Raw genomic sequence first — 24,842 nt, 5'->3', positions numbered from 1 at the left:
CGAGACATACTCCAAGAATACTTAGTGCCAGGAATCTTTCGAAAATGCACCCTTAAAACATCTCACTACAATTTAACAGAGCTTGAACCTGCACACAGTTAACCAAATACCACAGTACCTTTTCTAGAAATGCAGTTTGTTTCCTTGTTAACAGTTAGGAAATTAAATTAATGATGTTTTTTAATCAGACTAGTGGATTACACTAGGATTCTTATCACTGTGTAATTTAGCATTCAGGTGCACTTACCATTGGCTTAAATGTCACCAAGATTTCACAGGACATTCCAGCAGGCATTTTGCCAGGAGGGTCAAACCTATGGAGATAATTAACATAGAACACCAAATTAAGGCTATGTATGAAACCTCCAGCTCCTATTGTGGTAACATGGGCAGATTTTTTTCTTTTCCCTATTTGGATTACTTAGAAAAGTCAGAATGAGTGACAGATTAATGAAAAGCTACAGAACCCTGCTGTAATTGTAAAACTGCAAAGGGTGATTCTTTATTGAGGTTTTACTCAAAGTCTTAAAGTGCTTTTAAAAGGCAAGAATTATTGCCTTCGTGCTACAGGCAAGAGCCTGAAGCCAAACAGGTGAAGCTGAGGCGCAACAATATCAAGATCAGGGTGGCCCGGTCACCTGTTCTAACAATGAGGAAGCAGTCTTCTCCCAGTCTCCATTTTGAGTGTTGCTCAAAATGTAACATCTGCCCTGTCCAAGCGGGAAATGAAGAGGTAAACCAACAAAGGTGAATGCAGATGATTAGAGAATGTGCTGCTTGCTGCAAACTGTATCAAAATTATCTTGAATAGAAACTGCCACTCATTTCAGTGTCTCATTTCATGGTCTCCACGATGCAAACAAAATGCCCGTCAGAAGAGAAGAAATCTCACAGCTGCACTCTAAATGAGATGAAGGCACTACAGGAGACCTGGTCAGCCTGACAGAGCCAGAAGGGAAGCCAGATGAAATGGACAACAACATGTTGTCAGCCATGGGAATACCTAAGCAAACCAGGCCGTACCGAAACACAAAACGTACAGACTAATCACAATTTTATCAAAACAAAAGCAAGATAAAACATTTTCAAACAGAAAAGGGAAGCGCTGTTACGAATTCAGGAACTTGAAATGTGAATAGGGAAATAAGCACCTGTATATTGACCTTCAGAACAGATCACTAGCAGCTTCTCCTGAGAAAGACTTGAAGGAATAGCTCCTTCTATTTCAAATGTCACCTTGATAAAATATTAATATTTTGCCAAACACACAGAACCACTCTGCTGAGAATAGACTCCCATTGCACACAGATGTAATAATGCTCATTTTAACCATTAGAATATAGCTTTTTATTAGCAAATATAGCATCTGTCACTGATAACAGTTCTCAAGCATTACGTCCATAACGATCCGTGTAAGTGATTCAGAGGACAGCTGACACTACCACAGTTTAGATGGACTGGGTATTTTCAAAATACTTGGTAAAACTATTTTGGAACAAACAGTTTATGTCTGGTTCTACTTGAGAGATAAGCATTATACAGCATAAGATCAGTGTCTACAAATCTGATCTGTCCTGCTCAAATTAATAATATAACAATGGATAATAAGATCTATAAATTATTTTTGCTAGCTAGCTATCTGGCAAATGTATGGGCAACCAATTTATTTGAAAAAAAACTGAATTCATCAGACATCGAAAAATCATTGACCCAGTCTATTCACAATTCTTGATGTTTAATGTCTTTTGGAGAGTACTTTAAAGGCAATTATTTCAAGGAAAGACTCAGACCTTTCAGAAAGGGTTGTTTCAGTTTTGGTCACAAATCAGAGGTGCTGATTTAAAATATGTAGTTGTCCAACATACTAAATGAGAAAAAAAAAAAAAAAAATCACTCTGAGAGTAGGAAAAACCCCTCATTTTGTCAGATTAGTAGCTTCAGACTTCGTAATAGAAATTAAACATGTATTATAAATGGGTCAAAATCAAATCCACATACATGATTTCAAAACAAGCCAAAAACACCATTCATATTCGGCTGAGCACCAGAGCAAGTTTAAAAGCGCAAGTGCTCGGCTGTCTGGTGGCCAGTTGTGCATCTCCATTAGTCTGTGACTGAAGTGCTGAACATCCTTACCAAGATCTTCTACAGCAGCTGGATTCAGAGCTCCAGGTGATCACATGCAGGCAAGAGCATGTTCACATTCCAGTGTGCTCTTACAGGGATGAAGTAGGCAAGGAATGGTTTACCTATGCCCTGTGATTTTTCTTATCAAGCTAGCTAGAAATTCCAAGAGCAATCTATCACTACGAAGCAGCAGTGGGTAGGGAGCTTTAAAACGATCTCTGGAGTATGAAATCAGTTACTGTGGCAATACAACCTGTTTATTTCACTGGGGTATGATTCAACACTCACAGAAATGGTTTCTTCAGGTCAGTCAGCTGTAAGAGTTGAAACCTTCACTTTTTATGTAAGCCAGATGAATTTGCTCTGATGTCTTCTATTTGTCAGTAAGCTTCACTTACACACAAACAAGAACTTTAGTATTTTTTCACTTTAAGGCTAAACTACAATATTTTTTTTTGTTTCACAGTTTCAAGCAAATGTATTACCTTCTTGACTTCACTTTTTAGATACAGGCAAGTTGTGAAAAGTAGTATTTTATATTTTAAAAGGCTTGGAATATCTCCAGAAAAAGTAAATTATTCTTAAAAAGAAACAATTTGGGAATACTTCCACTTGTTTATTTATAAACAGTCAAATAAAATTATCAGTATAGTTAAACTGTGATTAATTTGCAATCTCTCCCAACTGGAGAGTACTTTGTTATGTAACCTGTCATCAGGATTATATGAAAGGATTGATGGGAAAGACCACAGGACTTTAATTTACATGCTCTTTGCTCCAAGATTGATTCCTTCATCAGCTTCTTCACATTTAAACTTCAGCAGTAATCTGGAAATTAGTATGATTCATGCTATGAAGGGTGGTGGCTGGTGAGAGAGGTTTGCCTAGGCTTAAAGGCCCCTGTGGTGGCCTAGAAAGATGCTTGGGTCCTCTTTTAGTTCTTTGTACCTACAAAGAGATCTTTTTCTCCTTTTTAAAAGGGTCTGATGTTTTTGAAAAAAAGCTTTCTGCTTGTTCAGGGCTGGCAGTTACCACAGGTCAATATTGCTGTCCACGGATTCAGGCCTGGACCCTTGCTATCACCACTACAGAAACCAACAACTGGCAGCTCAGGCTCAGTGAGCCTCGTACTCCTCAGCTCTGAGACACAGTTCCTTTGCTCATCACACAAGAATGGGAGATAATAATTTAGATGTATTTACTGAAATCTATTTAATTTGCTACAAAATTTGGTTACATCTCCTGTTGTGGTACGAAGGTAAAACAAGCAATTAGTCTACAGTTAATTTTACTTACTGAACACTGATGAAGTCCTTCAGCCATTCACTGATTCCCACTAGTCTGCAGAAATTAACACTGTAGGATGCGTTTATCAAAGCTATCTTCTTTTTGTAGATGTGACCAACATCAAAATCCTTGGAATATGAAACATATCAGGTGGTGTGAATTACAGGTAGTAGCATTTGCACAGGTAATGACAAAACCAATTTTTACCACAGTTGTGCTCACAGCCCCTACTGGGATCACAGGCCTGTGTGCAGAGCATTGTACAAATCCATAAAGCATTGCCTTGCTCTGAACTTTTAAAACATACAGCTTAGAAAGCCAGAACTCATGCTTCCTGGATGGGGCAACTTTATCTGGGTCTGTGAACAGCTAATGCACCAAGCTGCTCTGTCTTGCTGCAGTGAATATCAAAGACTTGATGTCACATTCGTGGTCTACGAGAGCTGTTAACAGTTTAGACAACACAGATTTTTTGGACACAGAGCAAGGTGCCACTGGCTCCCAGTGGAGGTCTGCTGGTTCTGTGCAAGGCACAGGCTCCCAGCTCCTGATAAAACCAGAACACCACGCACGCTGGGCACCTGGGCAACTTCACTACACAGCCAAGAGCCCCGCAGGCTGACTGGCGGCGTGTTTCTCTGACAGAAGATTTGTCTGATGTGCCACACCAGCACCAAGTGCAGAGAAGAACCAGGCCGTGTTACACGTTCTCACAGGTCACTTGTTAATTAGAATACAGAGATAAACTGCAGCTCAGTTTCCTCACGACCAGTACAATACGATGGTCCCTTGCAAACTGAAATCTTAACGGGATTGGAGGCATGACTTCTTGAAGGGTGTTATTTTATAGTAATAATGTATATGCAAACAATATATGTCATAGTTATGCTGCCTTTTAAAAAACATGGAACACAGTCTAACAAGATGTTTCATCACTTGCTCACCTTTCTGACAGTAATTAAATTCCCTTAAGTAAATTAAATATTTTATAATTTACACCTAAGTAGTAAAACTAAGTAGTTTATTTAATCTGACTATAACCCGCCTAAGAGATCGCTAGAGAAAAAGACAAGTACTGTTTCAGGTTTGACTAGAGATCTATCAAAGACAACAAGATTTTTTTTTTTTCTTCCCAGTGCAACAGAACTTTGATCAAGACATGGCTACACACATACAGTAGGTACATACATCACCTTTACAGATCCTGTGCAGAATGGCCACTAACCTTGAAATGAATGGAACTTGGTTTACTATAGAACATACATCCTTTACGTTCATGACCAGACACTATTTGCTTGTGAAAAATTCCAGTTTGGTATCCCTCCATTTTTTTCTCAAAACTGTCTTTTTTCACTTTTGGATCCATTGCTTCTTTGGATACCTAATAAGGAACATCAGTAAAACACACTGTGACTGTAAGTAAGTCTGATCATTTCAGTTATGGGCCAGTGCTTCTTTCATGCAAGTATAGGAATATCTATGGATATTATTTCTTTTTGATTGATTATAAAGTCTGCTCTTAAAGGTCTTCTGCATCTCAAAAAAGCAGTATATGCAAGTATACCTTGGAATAACATTTAAGATCTTAACTACACAATTCCACTCTTATAGAGTGTATAATTTATTTCTATCTAGAGTACAGAATACTATTACTTTGTGACCAGACACACTTTTCTTTGCCTAGCATGGTATGAAAAAAGTTGCTTACACATGAAGCAATCTGTGTTGCCAACTCCACAGAAAGTCATGTTTAGTTTTCCTAAAACTCAAGTGAACATGATGTGATGTATGTCTTCACATATCTCTGAACTAAAATTATTTTCTCTAAGAGAACAAACACCACAAGAACAGTGAAACAGAAATTACTCTGATGATATTCTCACATCTGAATCTCTACATCTGATGTAATAATGTCTGCATTTTAACTGAAAAATAGGTAATTGTTTTTAAGCAAGGTTTTTAAAACAGCACTTGCCTGGGTCGTTACTTCAGATACCTACAACTACAAGAGAGGGAAAGGAAATTTTTTTAATCCATTAAGATACTTTTATGGATACTGTCAAAACATAAAGACTAACTTTACAATGAGTCAACTACAAAAGGATCTCATCCGAATTTTTTTTTTTTTTCTATTTCTAGTAAGAGATATCACAACACTTACCTTGCGCAAGTCACATTCCTGACTCCAAAGTCCTGGGAACTCTGGTTCTATTAGGGTCTCGTCCCCCCATTTCTCCTCTTCACTACTTTCACAGAGCACATCGGGGGCTATTTGTTCAGAAATCTCTCCTACAGACGCAGTTCTCTCACCAGCTGAGGAACCAGCTGATGGAGAGCACCGCGACTTTTGTGAAAGAACATAAGTTTTGAAGATATAGTTACAAAGTACTAGAGGACAGTTACTTCAACAGTTAACAGTTTTTGAGGAGATTTTATAATACCGAAGTGACAGGTCTATAAAGCTCAGAGGCCAAAGATGACAACTTAGGGCAATCCCTTCTTAAGACACTAAATACAGACAAAATCTTATGTTAAAAGCATCTATATGACATGAACTGTGTACTATAGGAGGCTAGAAACTAGTCCTCAGGCATGAAAATACCAACCGTAGTTTCTGAATGTTTTGTGTATCACATGATAACCAAGGACTTGGTTGTTTTGATGTAGTATGACTATTTCTACCAACACCTGTCCCCCACCCCTTTTCTTTTAAATACCTAAAGACTGCATGAAGCCACTAGTTTCATGAGGGAATTCAATTCACTCCACCTCTATTTTCCAGGACAGTACTCCCTGGAATACTGTGCAGGTAAAAAAACCCCAAAATATCCAGTAAGCTTATGTGTAGAGAGAACTGCTATCGCCTTTCCAATACAGTGGAAACATTTCTCTTGTGCTGATCTGAATCTGAAACTTCCTCAGCGATGGAGGTAATTAAAAAGGAAGTGAGGGTACTTTGCATGGTTTTGATGCCTGTTGTGATTCATGTGTTTGAAAATTCACCTCTTCTTACAAATGCCCTTAAAAAATCTCCCACAGCAAACCAGGCAATGTCTTTATTCATACAAACATCAACAGTCTAGAAAAGGGAGACAGTCATTAAGAGATCTAACAGAGAAATTACTCCCCTCTTGATCTGTACTGTCTGGTACTAGGTTGCAGCCTGTGCTAAACACAGGCAAAAGAATTCACTGCCCTGCACCTGTGACAAAATAAATCAGAAGACAGTTAATTCTTAGGCCTTTGTTTACCTGTGATATCGCTCCAGCTGAACTTTTGCAGGTCTTCTCAATATACTGCCATGTTTTCATTCTCCACAGTAAAGAACCCTCAAGTTTACCACCACCCTTAATTTTCTTAGTACAGGACTGACTTTTTTTCTGCTTGTGAATAGAAGCTTTTTCTTGCAAAATTCGAGATACAATCTCAGTTTTTCTTGATTTTTGCCGTTCTCTAGCAGCTCTGTAATCCAATGTTTTAAGACATATTAAACCAACCATGGCTGTTTGCTAATAATATTAACTACAGTCCAGTTTCTTTTGAGCCTTTAAGCTAAATAGCAAGTCGTTAAACTGGGTGCAGTGGTAATTTGTGTTAAGACACCAGGCGATTCAGAGGCTATTTATACATTTTTGCAGACTAAATATATTCAATTACAGTGTTTTAGAAGTTGAGGAGTTGACAAAGCATACCCGTCATTGCTACTGAAAACAAAGTTTTAAAATAATTTCCCTAACCTAGTTAGCTATTTAAAGAAAACTGCTTATCTGAAATCCAGTGGATTTAACAAAGGGAGGAAGAATGGTTAAAGGTAAGGACGTAAGTGCTGAACTTGGAAGATATGAATACCAAGCTATGTACAACTACAAATTCCGTGACCCACTGGGTAGTGTGACAAAAGTGACAGTAGATCATTTAATCTCAGTTTTAATACCAGCAATTAAATACACAATTTTCTGCCACAGATATTACCCACAATAATGATGGCTTTTAATATAGACTTCCACGTCTTCAACTAACCCATATAGGTAATTACTGATTCTAAATAGGAGCAAAGAAAATATCACCTCTCATTTAAATACAGGCTACTGCTTACTGAAGCACTTTAATGTCTGGATTTAGCCTCATGATGCCCCATTAAGCAGATAAATGGCACTGTATTTATAATGTATTTTTGGAAAATCATGGTACAAAGAAATTAATCATGGTTACAAAGACATAGGAATGACTCCCAGCGCTATCTGCCTGAAGTATAAAGCCATCCTCTGTTCCTGTGATCAGTTCTGGTCTTTATGAATCTTTTTATAGGTGATATACAAATTAATGACACAATGGTTTTAATGACTAAAGAGTTATTTTCTTTTGAGTATAATTCAGAAATATACATTCAGGCTGAAATATACTCAGAGAAAACTAAGAATATCCCTTCCCAGAAAAGGAGAAAGGCAGAGCCCTGGGAGAAATAACTAAGAGATTCTTCAGCAGATTGGCAGGATTGTAGCTGAAATTAGAAAAGAACCGCTGTGAGAAACATGACACAGCTAACATTAAGACTAACAAACTGTGATCTCCCGTGGCCTGCAGAGGGAAACAGTAAAAGGGAGAAAGCAAGCAAGGTGAAAAGGACTAAACTTAAATAGAGTCGGATATTTCTGGCAGATCTCTACAAACTGATATGATTATTTTATTAACATGATTTTTAGAACATATTTAGGGATAGGAAAAGTGGTGTTATGCAGCCATCAAGAATGAAGCTTTATTTAATCAAAACTTAAGACTTATTGAACCTTTACTTATTAAATCTCTAACATTTGCTACAGGTTACTGCCCTTGTAGCAGAGCCAGCATGCAGAAACACACACCTCAGCTACCCTCTGTTTGGCATCTTAGTTCAAATTCATCTTCATAAGTGATTAAAGCCAATAATTAAGTTTTGCACTGGAGCAGATAATATACAGGCACATTCCTATCAAATTTGCTACAAAAGCAGAGGAGTAATTTCAATTTCAAAAAGCACGAAGGAGTGTACCTTGCTTCTGACCTTACTGCAGAGCAATCTTCCAGAGACTGACTCTAAAAGCCTAGAAAGCAGTTCAATTTTTATAGGGACAGCGTTCAGGAAATGCAGAAATACAGTTACTTCAGGCATCCAGTTTGGGTTCACTCAATTTTCCTCCTGGAGTAGTTTATCTCCTTTGCACTACTTGTAGAATGTGGACTCCTAACTTTAGTTCTCTGAGCAATACACCTAAGCTAGAAGTTCAAGTTGCTTAAACCAGATGATACAAATACCACACATACAGAGTATGAGTTCCCTCCCTCAAGACAGCATCCTAGATGTTGTGTTTCACAATCTGATGAAGAGCTCCAATATATTCCTGCAGGAGTAAGCAGCTGAGAGTTTGATAGAGATATGAATACTTACTGTTTCTCTTTTTCATGCTCTAGCAGTCGCTTATGGAGAAAAATTTCCTTGGCAACATTGCCTCCTTCTGCTAGGATAGCTTCCCTCATTTTCATCTCCTGCTTCTTTGCCTCAAAGGCCATTGCTTTGTTCCGAACCTGGAGAGCTTGGAGTTTTTCCTATGAAGCCATACAAACCAGTTACATATTTTATCCACATATTAAAGAATATAAAACAGAGAACCCTGCGTTGATCCTATATATAAATTTTGGTAGATTTCTCTGAAGTAGAACTTATTGGGTTCAACATACGCAGTAGTCGTAGTGTGCTGAGATGCAGAAAGCTCTGACGAGGTCAGGGCTACTTCTTTACCCTTCCAGCCTGCCCTTGAAATGCTCCTCAATGAAGCAATGTGAAAAGATACAGTTCTAATCAAATCAGTATTAAATTAAGATAATTTCCTCAGATTCTACAACTTCTTAAATAACTGCTTTTTCTGCCATATGTTTTCTCCATATGAAGTATTTCTGCATTAGGATCCAGATAACTGGAAATGCTTCTGGGTGAGTTTTCAGAGAACTTATTTGTAGCATGCATTATTTTCAAGAGAGTTACTCTACCAGAACAACTAGACTGCTGACAGAATAAACTCCCTAAGTAGGAGTGTCAAAATCTGCCCATACAAATCTAACACCATTACTGCCATAGTTAAATTCTCCCCAGTTTCAAGAGATCTGGTCGGTGATCTGACAGCATCACACAACAATTCTGAAATGAAAACTGAAACTACTTGCATTAAAACCTAGCAGTCTAACAAATTAATTTCTTCATTCCGCATCTAAGGCACGGCAGCAGTACCCGATTGGAAGTTATGCTGGTTTTCAGGGAAAGCACAGCTTGTATCCTTCTCTCCATATGCTCCTGAGTTTTCACTTCTTCCTTTGCATTTTTTTCATGAATTCTGTAAGCAAAGTAAAATCTTTCAGGCTCATATCCTGGAAAGCTTTTAGTATTAGAATGTTTAACCTGACAAGTAGTAATTGTCAATGTCACCAAACATTCTTCCTGTAAGCCTCTGTGTTTACTATGATACTGGGTGTGGGGAAAGAGGAACAGTTGGAAGACTCTTCTATATATGGTACCGCTCAAGTTACAAGTGCCAACAGGCTTTCAACTAGTTTGCTCAACAACTTCTTTTTTTTTTATAATTTTGAATATGAAGAATGTGTTCCACATTATGACATATGTCTAGTTGCTAAAATAAAGAATGAATTCAGGTGTTGCTCACATAACCAATATCTAAACAATTACACAGTGAACTTTATACAAGCCAATCATTTGTACCCGCGCTAAAAATAAACACTAGAAACTCTAAAAGCTAGAAATACGTGGGCATGAATCAAGCCTGAGAGTATTCCAGCTAATATAATAGTAAACTAGAAAAAAATTAGTAAGATCAATATATTTGATACATTACTTAGGGAAAAAAAAAAATCTATTTGGTTGTTTGTTCTTCTTAATTATTATGTTTTCACATGCCATCTAATGAAAAATAAATCAACACAGAAACAGTACAATATTTCAATCATTTTTTCAATTAAGTCCTAATATACAAGTAAAAGTAAGCAACAAATGTTCAGTTTCTTCAGTAGCAAAATAATTCAACACCACAATGATTCTATAAACATAAACCAACGAAGAGAACATTTAATTTACCATCAACCAGAAAAGGAGCACAAAGAAATGGCCTATTGACCAATTTTACCAGACAGCAAGAAAGCTTTTTTACCACGTTTCAGAGGGACTATAGAATGGCAGAGTGCAAGTTTCAAATCTGGAATTTAGTTATACTACTTCCAACTACTTCAGTTAACGACAGACACATATATTAAAAATGTTTCAAATCATTAGTAATGGTAAAATTAGTCAGACCCTTCTGCATCTCGTCAAAAAGACAGTCCCTTCAGCTCCAGGGAATCTGAAGACCCTACTAGGACAATAAGTGGATTTTCTTCTTTCCCAAGCTTTTTGGGCCACATAAGGTTTGAATGCTTCACAACACTGGTACTGGGGCAGAAGACTTCCAAGTGTAACAGAAGATACACCTAGCAGAAAAATTATTATTTTTCAAAGACAAAGGATAAAGTATTGTACACCAGAGAATGTACAGACAGGAAAGGAGTGAACAATAACCTTGCCATGCTTTTTCTCAGGAAGCAGACTGCTTTCTTGTGGTTCCTTTTGGCATCTTCAAGTATTTTTTTATGTCTTTCTTCATATTCTTTCAGGGCTTCCTCCTCTTTTCTACAAAACACAGGCAAATCAACAGCTGCAGCAGGACTAAGGAAACCTTGATTCCAACACAACAACATCCAAGGGTGGGGTGGGGGAGTTAAAGGAGAACATCAGTCTCCACCTGCCCCTCCCTCCCACCCCCCTACAGTCTGTTGTTTTCACAAAACCTATCGACAAATTGATAAACTGGTGTCCGCTTTCTCTCCAAGAAATCTCGATGAACTTGATCGTAAGTTCAGAAGGTTCTGGGGACCAACAACAATGCAGACACATGCAGTTAGATATAATAAACTTTAGTTCCTTAGACAAAAAGCATTCACAGTTTTTGTCTCTGGCAAGTTTATTTTCATAGATCAGAAATCTCTACCTGCATAACTGCAAGACTGTGGGCAATTCTTATTTTAATTCCATTCCCTCATAAAATATTCCTGAAGCAACATCCAGCTAAGCAACACAATACCACTAGTATTTGAATTAGCTAATCTTCTCAACACCTGAAATAGTGAATTGGCTAAAAATAATATGGGGAAAGGAAGCCGAGTCAGACTTATAGGCGCTTACTTTTCTCTAGCCCGACGATTTTCTTCTGCTTGCAGTGCTGCTATTTTTTCCTTCCAAATCCGCACTTCTGCTCGTTCTTGGTATTGCACCTCCAGCTCCTCCTCAGCTTTCTTAAGTTGTTCATGGAGGATTTCATATTTTCCCTGCTCAGTTTCTGTCTGCCACATCTCAAGCCTTTAAAACAAAGCGCGAGCTGTTTTCACTGAAATACTGACATTCTTTCACTTAAGGCTACTGAGTAGGTAAGGCTCTATGGTGAAAACAAAAATCTAGCCATGTTTTATTTCATTTTTTAAAATTACATTGTAAATCATACCTTATTAGTGACACAGGTATTGTACCTTTCATCCTAAGGCTCATATCTAATACCATATCTCATTTTAAAGACATCAAAAGTATCAGTAAAAAAAAAGTAAAAAATAAAGCTCAAGATTCTGTTTCTCAAATCTGCATTTACCCAGAAGAAAATATGAAAAACAAGAAAAACAGCTTTTTCTTCAACAGTAAATAACTTCAGGGACAGGCCATAGCTTTTATTCTTCTATGCTTTGCCAAAAGAATCTCAATATGATAGGGATACATATATAGAGATTAATAAAGTTATTGCTAATCACACAATAAACGAGTCAAGCAGCTTAAAGCTATTATACAACACTGCAGCAGAACATACTGTATGCTGTTAACCACTTGGTTAATCACATCTATAAGGTCATGCTTGTGTTCTTCCTCTGATGTAGTGGCACTAGTAATTGTACCTCTGGTGCCAAAATATAAACACACTTGCCTGTTGCCTTCTGCAAAAGACAGTTTTATTCTGTCTTATATAAATAAATAATTTAGGATGTGTGAACAATCAATTACAAGTAGCAATATTAACTTAGCATAAAAATGTGTGGTACTACAGCAATGTCTCCATCATTCTCAATTTCAATCTTTCCCTTTATGCCCTATAAAAACCACTGAGGCATAAATTAGAAGTATTTATGCTCATTCAGAGATCAGTATCACAGACAGGTTTACTTTAGTCCAGCTTGTTTTCCATTTAAAAGGAGACCTGTTTAGGTCCACATGTTATGCACAACCCCAAATAAAATCAAAACTTCATTTATGTGTGCAGAACTAACTCAGGGGCTGAGACACTGCAACCAGTCTCCTCAGCAATGAACTGCTCAGGCTAAAAGTTGCTCTCAAGATCCTTTGCCTTGCAGTCAACCTCATGTGACCGAAACCAATGTAGTTCAGTATTTACAAGCAACTTACGTAGTAATTAAATTTGGAATCCATTAAACAGCATATGAAGAACGTAATATTAAGACTGACTCCCATCACACTGTTTTCTCCTTCCCTCACTTACATGTTGTCTTTTAGCGTCAAAGCAATTTTCAGCTCAAAATCCTTCTCTTTCTCCAGTTCAGTGCACAGTCGTCTGCGCGTTGCCTGAAGGCGGGACAAGGCTGCGCTGTTAACATTAAAAAGAGATAATCAGGAAGAAATTCAAACTAATAAAGGTGAAAAACAAACATATATTCCCCCCGCCCCCACCAAGATCAGCAACAATAAAAAAAATCTTAGAGCCCGAGATTTATGTATTAGAATTCCACAAATCTATGCAGCCTCTTACTTAGCCTCCTACATGTCCATTCTTCATGCAAGGCAAAGCTTTCTTTAAACTATTACACACTGGTTGACATTTACAGAGGAGTATTTATTTCAAAAGCACTGACCAGTAGCTTCACGCGACTATTCATTTCTCAAGATGATAAAAGTAGTATTATTAATGAAAGTAAGCTTAGGTGAACCTAGAGAACGTAGAATGATTTTGCTTTTAAAATGGCGTTACAATATTCCACGTACTTGGCCTACAATGGCAGCATTGCCACACAGTTGTTTATTTTCCTTGGTCTTCTCTACTCAGGAAAACTAGCAGCAACAGACAATGAACTGACTATATTCAACATAAACTCCCTTCCTTGGAATTAAAATTGGAAATGGATCTTCTACCTGCAGTTATTACTCTAACTTCAAAATTTCTGCACTGGGCATCAGTAATGCTAATGGTAGCGAGTATTTTTATTATTGCTAAAACATGATGCCTTTGAGCTTCATAACCCAGAACTTTATCAAGTCTTCTCACTACACTATTCACTTGCTAAATATAATAGATCGTGAGAATTGCTATTTTTCTGCTTAGCTAGACCTCACAATGTGATCTGTCATAAGAACTTCTATGGTGCTTGTCTGTCTTTGTTGCGTTTTGTTACTGTCTCTCTGAGATCCTGAACAGGGAGTACTAGCACCCATCATGGGAGGCTCATTAGCATTCAACTCATCATTTTTGTTTAAGCAGCTATTCCATTTTGGCAGTTAACCTACCTTTATCATTCTATCATTCATCAATATACTAACTTGAAGATTAACACAGGTCATAAAATGCAGCTGCGAAGTTTGTTCACAATACATTGGTTCCTGGTACACAAGCCACCCACTTCTTTCTATTTAAACCAAATGTGAAGAGTACAGTAAATTGCCTCCCACTTTATAGCAAAAGTGTTTCAGAACAGCTCCTGTGTGCAGAACTACTCCTGAAAGGCATTCATGCATTTTACAACATAAAACAATCAAAAAAAGAAATGGCATATATATATATGTAAAAGTCTTGATCTTAATAGTTACCAGAAGCAAACCTGACCTCTAAAACTGCCATAGCATAGGGGTGTTGGTTCATCATACTAAACAGAAGCAATTAAGACCCTGATAAACATAACTGACAGTAGTGGGCTAGGCTGATTTAATAATCTGTTGTGGTTGTATTTTAAAATACACGTCTCTTTCCTATCCATTCCTAAGTTTCCACCTCTTTCTGCACTGATTTACCTAACAAAATATTATCTCCAGACCAGAAAGCATAGAGATCAATGATTCCTGACCCCATGCACCATTATTCTTTATTTCAAAAGAAGGAATTATTGCTGAAAATACATCAGCCGGAACGTGGCTGCAGTATTAGCATTCCCCACCATGGGAGTGAACGCGCTGCGCTGCTCGCTGCCTGGAAGTGCAGTGACCCCTTGGATCAGAAGGGCCTCCCAAGCTGATGCAGTTACATCCTCACTGGAGAATGGCAATGGGCTTCACCACTCATCTAGTAACATCTTTAATGTATGGGCTTAAAAATTCTATCCACTGTTCAACAATATGCAGAGATGAAAGCAGAAAAGTTTCTCTCATTAATTACAGACACATAAACATACTGGATGCCTGTAATCTTTGGTATCCAGAACTACTCTCTACCTACACATTGCCAGCCTCCTCCTCTTTCTCTATTTCAGTGTCTACATAATCCAGCTGCTTTGCTAGCATCTTGATCCGCACTTGACAGGTACTCAGCTTGTCTCTGCAAGAAACAAACACATTATTTATATTTTGTAAGTTCTTTACTCTTCCCAATGAAACTCTTCCTTCTGGGGGCAAGATTCACAGCTAGGATTCCTTCAGCTCCCCCAACCCCCCCCCACCATCCCACTTTTTCTTTTAAGATTTTACTACGAGGTTCTTCAGAAGCCCCTGTTCATTTCAAACATTTTCCCCAAATATCCAGAAAAATGTAACAAGAATTTATTCTGACTTCATCCGCAGTTCAGATATTATCAAAAATTACAACATTAAATGACATCTTTTTATATTAACCTTCTTCAGATATCTTTGCTGCTAAAGAACATCTTTATGACCTTAACACAGCAAAATATTCACAGTAAGCGCTTCTCTTCACCGACTCTAATGTACAATTTCCATCACAAGTAAGAAAATGTTTACAATGAATCTTCCACTTGATGTTTCCAACTGACTGTTGAACCAGCAGGACTGTGCAGACATCACTGAAAGGAATTAGCATCTAATTCTCCCAGATCAAACACCTCTTCTTTAACATTCATACTGTATTTCATTTTTTCAAGTATGTAATTAATTTTTATCCTTGATCCTTAATTCTTTACAAGGGTTTGGGAATATATTGAATATATTACATTAAACACATGTTTGCATCATGTACCTTTCATGAAAAAAAAATCTATAAACTCTAATATAACAGCTACAGTATCCCAGTATTTGACAGTGATTTATGCTGATGGATTATGTTCACTTAAACACTAACCTGGCTTTTTGAACCACAAGTTCCTTTTCTTTGGCTTTGTCATTGAGCTCTTTCAGGTTCCTCTGTAAGGTTAATATGCAAATTCTATCTGTATACTTCATAGCCTGAATATTATTAATGTTGCCCAAATAGTGTTCCAAGCTTGCCCTTTGAATTGAAACACACAAGTAACAATGAAACCATAATGAGAAATTGAAAAATTAGGTGAAGTTTGTACGTCATCCACCTATGCATTTGTGGGTTGTTTTCTGTTTTATTCTAGCAAAACTGTTACAAATATGACCAGTATAAATAAGGGAAAAAAAATGAACATAATCTGTACAAGAAGTTTACATACAAGCACTTAAGACAAGAGTTTTAGACTTGGGTATCTAATGGTGAACATTTACACCCACATTTAACACATTAATTATACGTCTTTCTTTTGAAATGCCTGGGGCTCCTCTTGATTATACCCAGGCTTTGCACATTCTAGTTTTCCTGAACAATAGTTTACAACTTTAAAGGGAACTTTCTAAACTAGTTTAAAATATATTATATACAGCTGCTGTTTGTGGTGTGAGCTAATCTCTCATCATTTTGGTCTGCTTAAACATACAGCAAGAAGAGGTCTGAAGGTTTGTGTTTGTTTTTTTTTTTTTTTTTAAATCATTTTAGTGTATTTTGAGTTTCTCTGTTGATAACGGTAACACTGTCAACATTTACTGGCAGTAGGCATATGTGCTATGCAACTTCCCACATACATATATTAATAAACATTATTTGAGCTTTTCATCATGCCTTATAACCCTGTGCCAGGTCATTCCAGGGCAGAGATTAACAGTCTCCTCAAAGTACACCAAACTGTGCCTTGATCTTTGTGAAGAGAGTAGCACCTGCTTAACGCCACATTCAAACCACTAAATTCCTTTTCATGCATGACCTCTATTACATATAAATGTATTTCTTCAAGGATAAATCCGCTGTACCACCTACTTGTAAAATCAATGTAGTATTAATCTATCATCATACCAATTCTGTGCTGACTTTACATAGTGGTACAAAACTCTGTATATATTAAAAAACTTACAACCCAACACTGATACTCTTCAGCAGACAAACTTCTCTTTTCCCAGCAGCTCCTGATGTTCTACAATTTCCGAGGAATACGAACACAACACTAGGTATTATTACAAAGAACTGGCTGGGTTTTAGAAGTGTAAACAGGTTAGTGTAACACTCCTTTGAGGAGAGCCAATTAGCCCACATTAACGTGCTGAAATCATGGTGTTATGTGTACACCCCTACAATGGCTTCAGATTAAAGAGTGTCCCGAGTCCATCTTTATCTTACTCAGCTAATTATTTTAACAATAGTAAGATTTATTTTTTGTGGAAATGTCTACATTGCCTATAACTAATTTGACAAAAAAATGCATAGTTGAATTAACCAAACCTTCTGTCGAAAAGGTAAGTTAGCACTATAAAGGAAATCACTGTTAGAACTGATAACAAGTTATTTACATGGTAGAATCAGATTTGCCTCCAGCTCCTTCAGAAGCATCCTTGTTTCCCATCACGCCAGCACCAGCCAACTCTTCCTCAAGCTTGTATTCTAATAGATATTAAAACAATTTAATTGGGAGACTTTGAATTTTAAAATGCAAAGCTCTCGTATACTTGCTGTTGTCAAAACATGGAGAATCAGAGATGGTATTTTACAGCATTAATGCAGCATATATCAAAAAATTCATATGGTGAAACACACAGGACTGCTATTGTACACCTGAAACCAGAACAGGAAAGTGCTCTCTGCCTTCGTTAGGGAAGTGTCACCAACAATCCAATAGATGTGGGGAAAAAACAAACGAAAATGGGGAGTGGGGCAGGTAGAAGGCTAATGTAGTGACAGGTTTTGGCCAACAGTCTAATAGATTTATCTTATATTACCTTATCCTACTGTACTGTGAAGATAGAATTTTTTTTTAAAGTATTGATGCAATCAAGAAAATGACAATAAGAATAGCCTAAGAACTCTTTTTAACATAAAGATCAGTATTCAGTGCTACACCATACATGATAATCTGTAAAATGTTAGATGTGTTGCCTCACATACTATACTGAAACATACTTCTGGACACAGACAGAGAAACCAGCTGCCTACTAAGAGTTATCTGGTGCCAATTTAGATGCCTTAAGTTATGCAACATTGTTGTGGAGTTGAATCTGTGGAAGATGTACACCCTTCTGGAGTCAGATGAGAGAGTCTAGAGCACTTAACTGGCACTAGATGCCAATGTATGAGCAACTGAATCAAGTCCATACAGTCAAGTATTAGATTTTTACTGACAACTCTGAATCAAAATGCCTTACAGAGGTAGGAAGTAGAGAATTTACCGCTACAGAAATAATGGGTTAGATTTGGATTAGCTACAGCTGTGTAATGTAACGCTAGAGAACACCTACTGGAATCACTGCCTTTACGTGGAATATCATTCAACCCTTGAACTGTTCCCATCTACTAACTTAGAAGACACATTAATGTTAGTTTTTTTTATGAGTTATCAAAACAATTCATCATTTTCACCTTCCCAGTGTTCTTCCACATTAGAGAACTGACCACCTTTGTCTTCAGTTTCTTCCAGAAATGGTAGAAGAGATTTTTGCTCTTCTTCCTTACTATAACCAGTCTCATTATCTTCCATACTGATAGTTCTTTCAAATCAACCAGGCTAAGAAAGAGAAGAGTGCACGTTTTATAATCTCCAAGAACTTGCAATAGTGGTGACTGTATCTTGAGATAAATTAATAGCATTCAGTAAATACTTAATGCGTATGAAATAACTGGATACCATCACACATCTTTGTACTAGTCACACATTTTAAGTATCAACTTTAATAAACCTCTTCTAGAAAAGAAAGGACACTTCCATTTTAGTAGTTTTTTAAAAGCATTAATCAGTTCAATAATAAACCTTCTGAATGTATTTTATCTACTTCAGCAACCACTCTACCCACAATGATTAGGGAACAACTCCCACAAACACTACTCGCTCTTGTGTCTTATGCAGACATATAATCCTTCAATGTTAAGTAAACTGTTCTCAAGTGTTGATATAATTCATTAGAACTCAGTCAATTCTGTCATCTAGAATGAGTTATTACCACATGGTTGAGCATTTCATCAAGATCTTACTCATACAGAGACTTGTACATATGATTAATTTTAACGAAGGTGGTGGCTCAGCTTTGAGTGCATTTATGTAAATCCTTTTGTGGGACTCAAAAACATAAACTAGAAGAGAGGATGTATTTTCCCTAGTTAAAGAACAAAGTAAATACACCATGGAATCTGAAGCATGGAATAGACTAAATGACAAGAACCACTTCAAAACCAAGACAGAATTCCTGCACTGGGCTATGGTGGATTTGAGGATGTTAGCGGCACTAAAAAGTAACACAAACACAACGCAGCCCGGTACTTTCTGCCAGGTAGTGCAACTCCAACTCCCTCGAAAACGCTTCATGTAAGTTAGGCCCAAAGCTGCACCACGGCGGAAGGCCCCGGGGCCTTCCATGAGGAAATCACAGGCCGGACAGTGGAAGCCACCTCGCTTCCACCATTCGCCCCGTTAGTGAGCGCCGCACCGCACCGGAACCCGCCTGACGGAAACACCCTCCCGACACTGGGCTGCCGCCGTACCCCGCCACAGCCCACGCGAGTACACGGGGCAGGGCCCACCCTGCAAACCGCCCCGGGGCCGGCGGCGGGACTGCGGCAACACCTCCCGGCCTGGAGCGCCGGGACGCCGACTCGAGGACCACGACAGCCGCCTCCCGCCGAGGCGGCCGGGCCGGGCCGAGGGGCCGCTCCCGCACCCCCCTCACAGCGCTGCCAGGCCCGCGGCCTCACCCGCGCCTCTCCCGCCGGCTGCGCCCGGCGGCCGTTGGCTCCGCTGCCACGGCAACGGAGCAAACCACGGCGAGGGCGCGGCAGGGGTGCGGAGAGAGCGCGGCTCCTGCGCGGCCCCCCCGGAGCCGCTGAGGGAGGGCGGCGCTGCTCGCCGTGCCCCCCCGCCCGCGCAGTGGGGCAGCCGGGGCGGGGCGGGCGGCGCGGAGGGCGCGGAGGGCGCGGAGGGCTCTGGGCGCCGCCCGCCCGCCGCGGCCTCCATTGGCAAATACCGAATCAATGTATCGCCAGCCAGTGCCTGCGACTAAATTCTCGCTTCTAAATTTGCACTCTTATAAGTACACAGAATGACAAGATGTAGGGCGGATATTCATGGGTTTATTCAAGCCAATGAATTAGAAAGATTTGAACCAGCTGAGTAGTTGATCAGTCTTTTTTTTTTTTTTTTTTTTTTTTTTTTCCTGCTTGACGATTATTTTATTTTTAGTAGTGTAGGTTAAACATGAACTACTATGAAACGCAAACATCTTTCCGGTTTTGATTGGCAAGATCTTTTATACATTTCTGTGAGCTTTTGACACGTTCTCTGATATATAAAAGGATGACTGATACTTTAAAAATACGGTGGCATCAAGGCTCCCACTGTGTTCGTGTGAACAACCGCCCAGGCGGGAGCACTCCTGGCACCTGCTCGGCCTGGCTGAGGCATCTAGTTCGAGTGATTTCAGGTAACTGAAATCGGACCTTTCCAGTGAACTTTCAGCTTAGTATTTATTCTACATACATTTATAAATTATAAACAAGTTGGTGGAATTATGATTAAAAAAAAAAATCTTTTTAGTGAATTCACATGGTTTTCTGCCATGTAAAAGTCATACAGATCTGAGGTTGGAGTACACATTTAGAATACTGAAGATTTCCAAGTTTCAATCCAGAATGAAGCTGTCAGAAATAAGCCTGTACTATTCTGACAATAGGATTTCGCCATTACTTACTAATTAAAGGTTATTACAGCAAAAATCATGTGTACTGCTCATGCTGCCCATTTATAATGTCCCGTTCTGAATGCTTCCTCTTGCTTCAGCAGAAATTGCAGGTTTTGAGGCTCCTTGTAGCACTTTAATAATCATTACAAGTGCACAAAATCACTAAATGAAAAAGTATTTAGATGATATTTCAGTAATTTACATAGTAAAGCTAAATGTATTAATAAAATGTGTCAGTTGGAATACTCTGTTCTTCAGAGGAATCTTCTGAACCTGCGTGTTTGCTACTATGCGCTCAGTTACGAGGTTTTAGCTCTTAATTGGTGATTAATTAGGTTTCCTTTCAATTCCATGTATTGCCTCGGCAAAGTTAAGGAAGAGGGCAGTTCACAGAAAAGTAGATTCTCATCCCCTTATTCTTGGCACCAGGCCTAAATGACATGCTAGAGAAATTCAGCTATTCAAAGTGATTCAGTTACTAAAATATTGGGACATCATTCTTTAAGCAGAGCTCTGTACTGAAATACACACTGATCTGTACGTAGAGGCGGACGGCATTCTCAGATTTATTTAATTGAAAATGTTCCTTGATTGTAAGCAATATTTCTGCAATTTTTTATAGTTGCTATGAGAAGGTCTGTTTTTTTGATACCATACATATAAGCACATGCTGCTAATCTAAGTATTTATTTCTACTGGCACCCACAGTATAGAGTATATATTACTCACAGTGACCAATTCATTGTCTTACACTTATGCTATAAGTCCTCATTCTTTAGAAATATATGGACATTCTTAGCTCTATAGATGGTGGAATCTTGATTTTATGGCATCTATTCATATTACATAAAACAAATTACATACAGACATTTGCAGGATTAAAGCTACAAGATGTAGGCTAAAAATATGCAGTGATTAACTGTATAGCTCTCTCTGCAGATCTAGAATAGATATAACTGTTGTTAACTCTGAATCTGCCAGTTCTCACACTCCTATAGTCAGGATGTAAAAGATCCAAGCACATTTCTTCCCCTCAAGAAAGCACTTGTAAGAACACCTGGTAATATCACTGATTTTCAGTTTCTTGTGATATTTTTATTCAAGGTATTTATTCAGTCCCAGTTCACAACTATTTGGGCGATTTTCGTAACAACACCAAAAAATGGTAACCGAAGTTTTAGCAATAAATAAACATGAGTTTAACCTCTAAGGTTCCTAAAAACCTAGCCAGCACTCGAGTCAAAAAAGAATAGCTGATCTGTAACTGTGCTGTAAAGCACAATGCATTATAACCACTGTTGCAGCCAGACATAGCTTTTGGCGGCGATAGAAATGGAATTGGCGTTCCATAGGAAACGTTGACATAGTATTCTCTCTGAACTGGAACTAAGTTCAAATTGCTAATCCAAATTAATAGAGAAATACCAGATGTTTTGTTATTAAAGTCTTACTAACAGCCCCTTTCCAATCAGCACCAGTCATTTCAGAGTGCACACTACCCATTATATCTGACTGCATCATTCCCGGGCCACTGGTCGTGATTTTGTGTCAGGTGAATAATTTGTCACCAGGGAAAGGCAATCTAGATTTTTATCTCCCATATAGATGCGAGAAAAGAGAAGATATCTGCAGTTCCTCTGAAGATGCTAAATTATGGCTCCCCAGACAAGTTCTTATCTCCCAATCCACAATTTATGTCTATCAACTTAAAGTCAGTGAAGCAATTCCAGCTTTAAGCTCCAGGAGATGTACAAAAAGGCCTTGGTTCTACTCTTCCAGGTTTTGTAGGCACTGACCACCAGTGATACGTCTCTGAGAAACTGGCTAATGGAGTGAGCATGTATAAATTAAAACCCTGCTGTTTTCTTACTGTGAAGTTAAATTTAGAGGCATTTCAGTGAAGTTACTTTAGTACCTGACTTAGCAGAACCGGACAGTTCAGTTTGCTGTATGGCTACATACTGCGCTTCTACAGGCGGTTGGTATTTCTTTTCTGAACGTTTCCAAGGTGACGGTAGCTCATATATGGAGCTTTCTAGCTTTTAGGCAGGAAGACATGCCAATAATGGAATCTTAATTTTGCAGTGTGGTTCATGTCAGATTACATAAAACAACTTCTCTGCCCCTATTCTATGATACGGATCAACGTGGGACTGTGAACAATGGAGAAACACTGATAAGCATCTTATCAACGAGTCGTCCTTACAGAGGCAGTCAGAAAGAACAAGAGGGGCATTTGCTATCAGAGCACCCCACGGAGGAGTGACCCGGGATGTCATCAGCTGGGAGTGCACACATCTGTAAGGCAATCATCTCCGGTCCTGGAACTAGCCCTGGCTCAGGGGCAAAGTGGGGAATTTCATCCCAAATCTGTTGCATGGAGGAAAGAAAAAGAGGGCAAAGTGTCTGGCCGTGCTGCGCTTCATGATTATCCAAAAAATCTATGCAGACTGAGGGAGGAACTGGATGTTCTACAGAACATTTGGAAACAGATAAAAACTAGATTTCTCAGCCAGCACTTTAGGTGAAAGGAAAATTAATGTTGTGGTTACACTGATATTTATTAAATACAGACAAATTTGTGTTGGCGCCACGGGACAGTGCAAGTACAGTACAACCTCTGAAATGAGCTAAATATTCCCACCATGCAATTGCTACTGATATTCCCAAATCTCATTTATAAAAATAGGCATATGTGTGTAATTTATATATCTAGAGACATTTGGTGACGTTGCCACAACAGTCTTTCACGAGCTGTTTATGTGGGAATCGTGGGAGAGTGAAACTAATTATCCATGTGGTGCATTTTTTGCCTCTAAAAATTCTGTGTGACAATATGACATCTTTTCTTTGCTGGCAGTAAAACCACCTGTCCTGTTCAGAAAAGGATCTATTAAGAATATCAGGTAGTGCGGTGCAACTGTAAAATAAATTTAAATAATGTCCTTTTGATATGCTCTCAAAATCCTGAGGTAATAAAGGACTAGGAAAACTAACTTGGCCCAAATCACTGAGCATATTTCTCCTCAATCTCATCAAATTATGCGCTCCAATAAATTATTTTACGGTAGCAGTTACAAAAGTATGGATGACTATGATCAGGAAAAAGTCACACCTGTTAAATTCTCCAGAAGAAAAATACTTGACAGATTTTGAAATGTGGGTTTCTGGTTTTGATGATAGTAAAATATTACTTCAAAGTTTTGACCTTTGCTTAATACTTGAGAAAGGGTAAATACTTCAAAAATTGGTAATTGTTAATATAGTAATAATAATAATATAGCAATGTAATATAATATAGTAGTAATAATAATGTTTAAATTATATTTACTTGATGGGCAGAGCGCATCAGCTTTTGATAGACTGTCATGGTCAGATAATACGGACATACTGACTGAGGTATCACGTTGGTCATTATTACGTTGCTTTGGCAGATCTACAACAGCTTTGTGTGTACAACAGCAAAGCCGAAAGTTTGTTCCAAACTGTAACTCTGACCTGACACCCTGGTTGTGGTGGAGCAGGTTTGATCCCCTGCAGCCTCCTGTGGCCCCTGTGAGCTCCATGTGCAAGGTCAGACCATAGGCTTGGTAAAAGCTCATGCTTGCAGCCGCACGGAGTGAGGAGAGGTAGTCATTTAGTAGAGTGACAAAAAGGCTTAAGAAACATTTAGTATCATGGGCCATCTTTTTAAAAATATTTGACAGTTCCAAGCCAGTAGCTAAAGAAAGCTTTAATTATTTTCAAGAGGATTAGATGAGAAAGATTTGGGGAGCTTATTTATTTTGTCTTGTTTTGATGTTTTAATAGCTATTTTAATTGTTTTTTCATCTACCTCTTGAGCAATTTTAATCTGTCATTGACTATAAAGAGTTGAGGATATTCTGCCAGAATTGTAGGAAATTGAATACATTGTTGATCGTTTATCCCTCTCTTCCCTTTGGCTAATAGGAATTATTAATTTTGAGTGTGGGTGTACATATATATATGTGTGAGTATACATGTAACAACCTATTTTGCTTAAATATGTATTTGTATGCAGCATCAACTAAAACCAAGGCTGAATGACCTAGCATTTGTCCTTCTTCTATATAATATAGAGGATATAATTAAGGCCCATATACATCAAATGTAATTTATTTAT

General features: G+C 38.3%; 1 protein-coding gene across 1 annotated transcript in view; it reads right to left on the bottom strand.

Annotated features, from left to right (window-relative positions):
- Positions 1-19,839, bottom strand: part of CFAP74 (cilia and flagella associated protein 74) — a 49,176-nt gene extending 29,337 nt beyond the window's left edge. Inside the window, exons 1-15 of the mRNA XM_074892569.1 lie at positions 19,716-19,839; positions 18,390-18,534; positions 17,327-17,417; positions 15,825-15,971; positions 14,970-15,068; positions 13,029-13,133; positions 11,675-11,848; positions 11,012-11,122; positions 9,677-9,779; positions 8,840-8,997; positions 6,666-6,876; positions 5,576-5,758; positions 4,640-4,795; positions 3,424-3,542; positions 248-314 (exon numbers count right to left, since the gene is read on the bottom strand). Of these exons, the coding sequence (XP_074748670.1) occupies positions 248-314; positions 3,424-3,542; positions 4,640-4,795; positions 5,576-5,758; positions 6,666-6,876; positions 8,840-8,997; positions 9,677-9,779; positions 11,012-11,122; positions 11,675-11,848; positions 13,029-13,133; positions 14,970-15,068; positions 15,825-15,971; positions 17,327-17,417; positions 18,390-18,507 (1,842 nt within the window). The 5' untranslated portion in view covers positions 18,508-18,534; positions 19,716-19,839. The remainder of the gene's footprint in view (positions 1-247; positions 315-3,423; positions 3,543-4,639; positions 4,796-5,575; positions 5,759-6,665; positions 6,877-8,839; positions 8,998-9,676; positions 9,780-11,011; positions 11,123-11,674; positions 11,849-13,028; positions 13,134-14,969; positions 15,069-15,824; positions 15,972-17,326; positions 17,418-18,389; positions 18,535-19,715) is intronic.
- Positions 19,840-24,842: the final 5,003 nt, after the last annotated feature.

Source organism: Strix uralensis, chromosome 23, assembly GCF_047716275.1.
Source record: "Strix uralensis isolate ZFMK-TIS-50842 chromosome 23, bStrUra1, whole genome shotgun sequence".
In the NCBI taxonomy this organism is placed as follows: domain Eukaryota; kingdom Metazoa; phylum Chordata; class Aves; order Strigiformes; family Strigidae; genus Strix; species Strix uralensis.
This window is presented reverse-complemented; position numbering and strand designations above follow the sequence as displayed.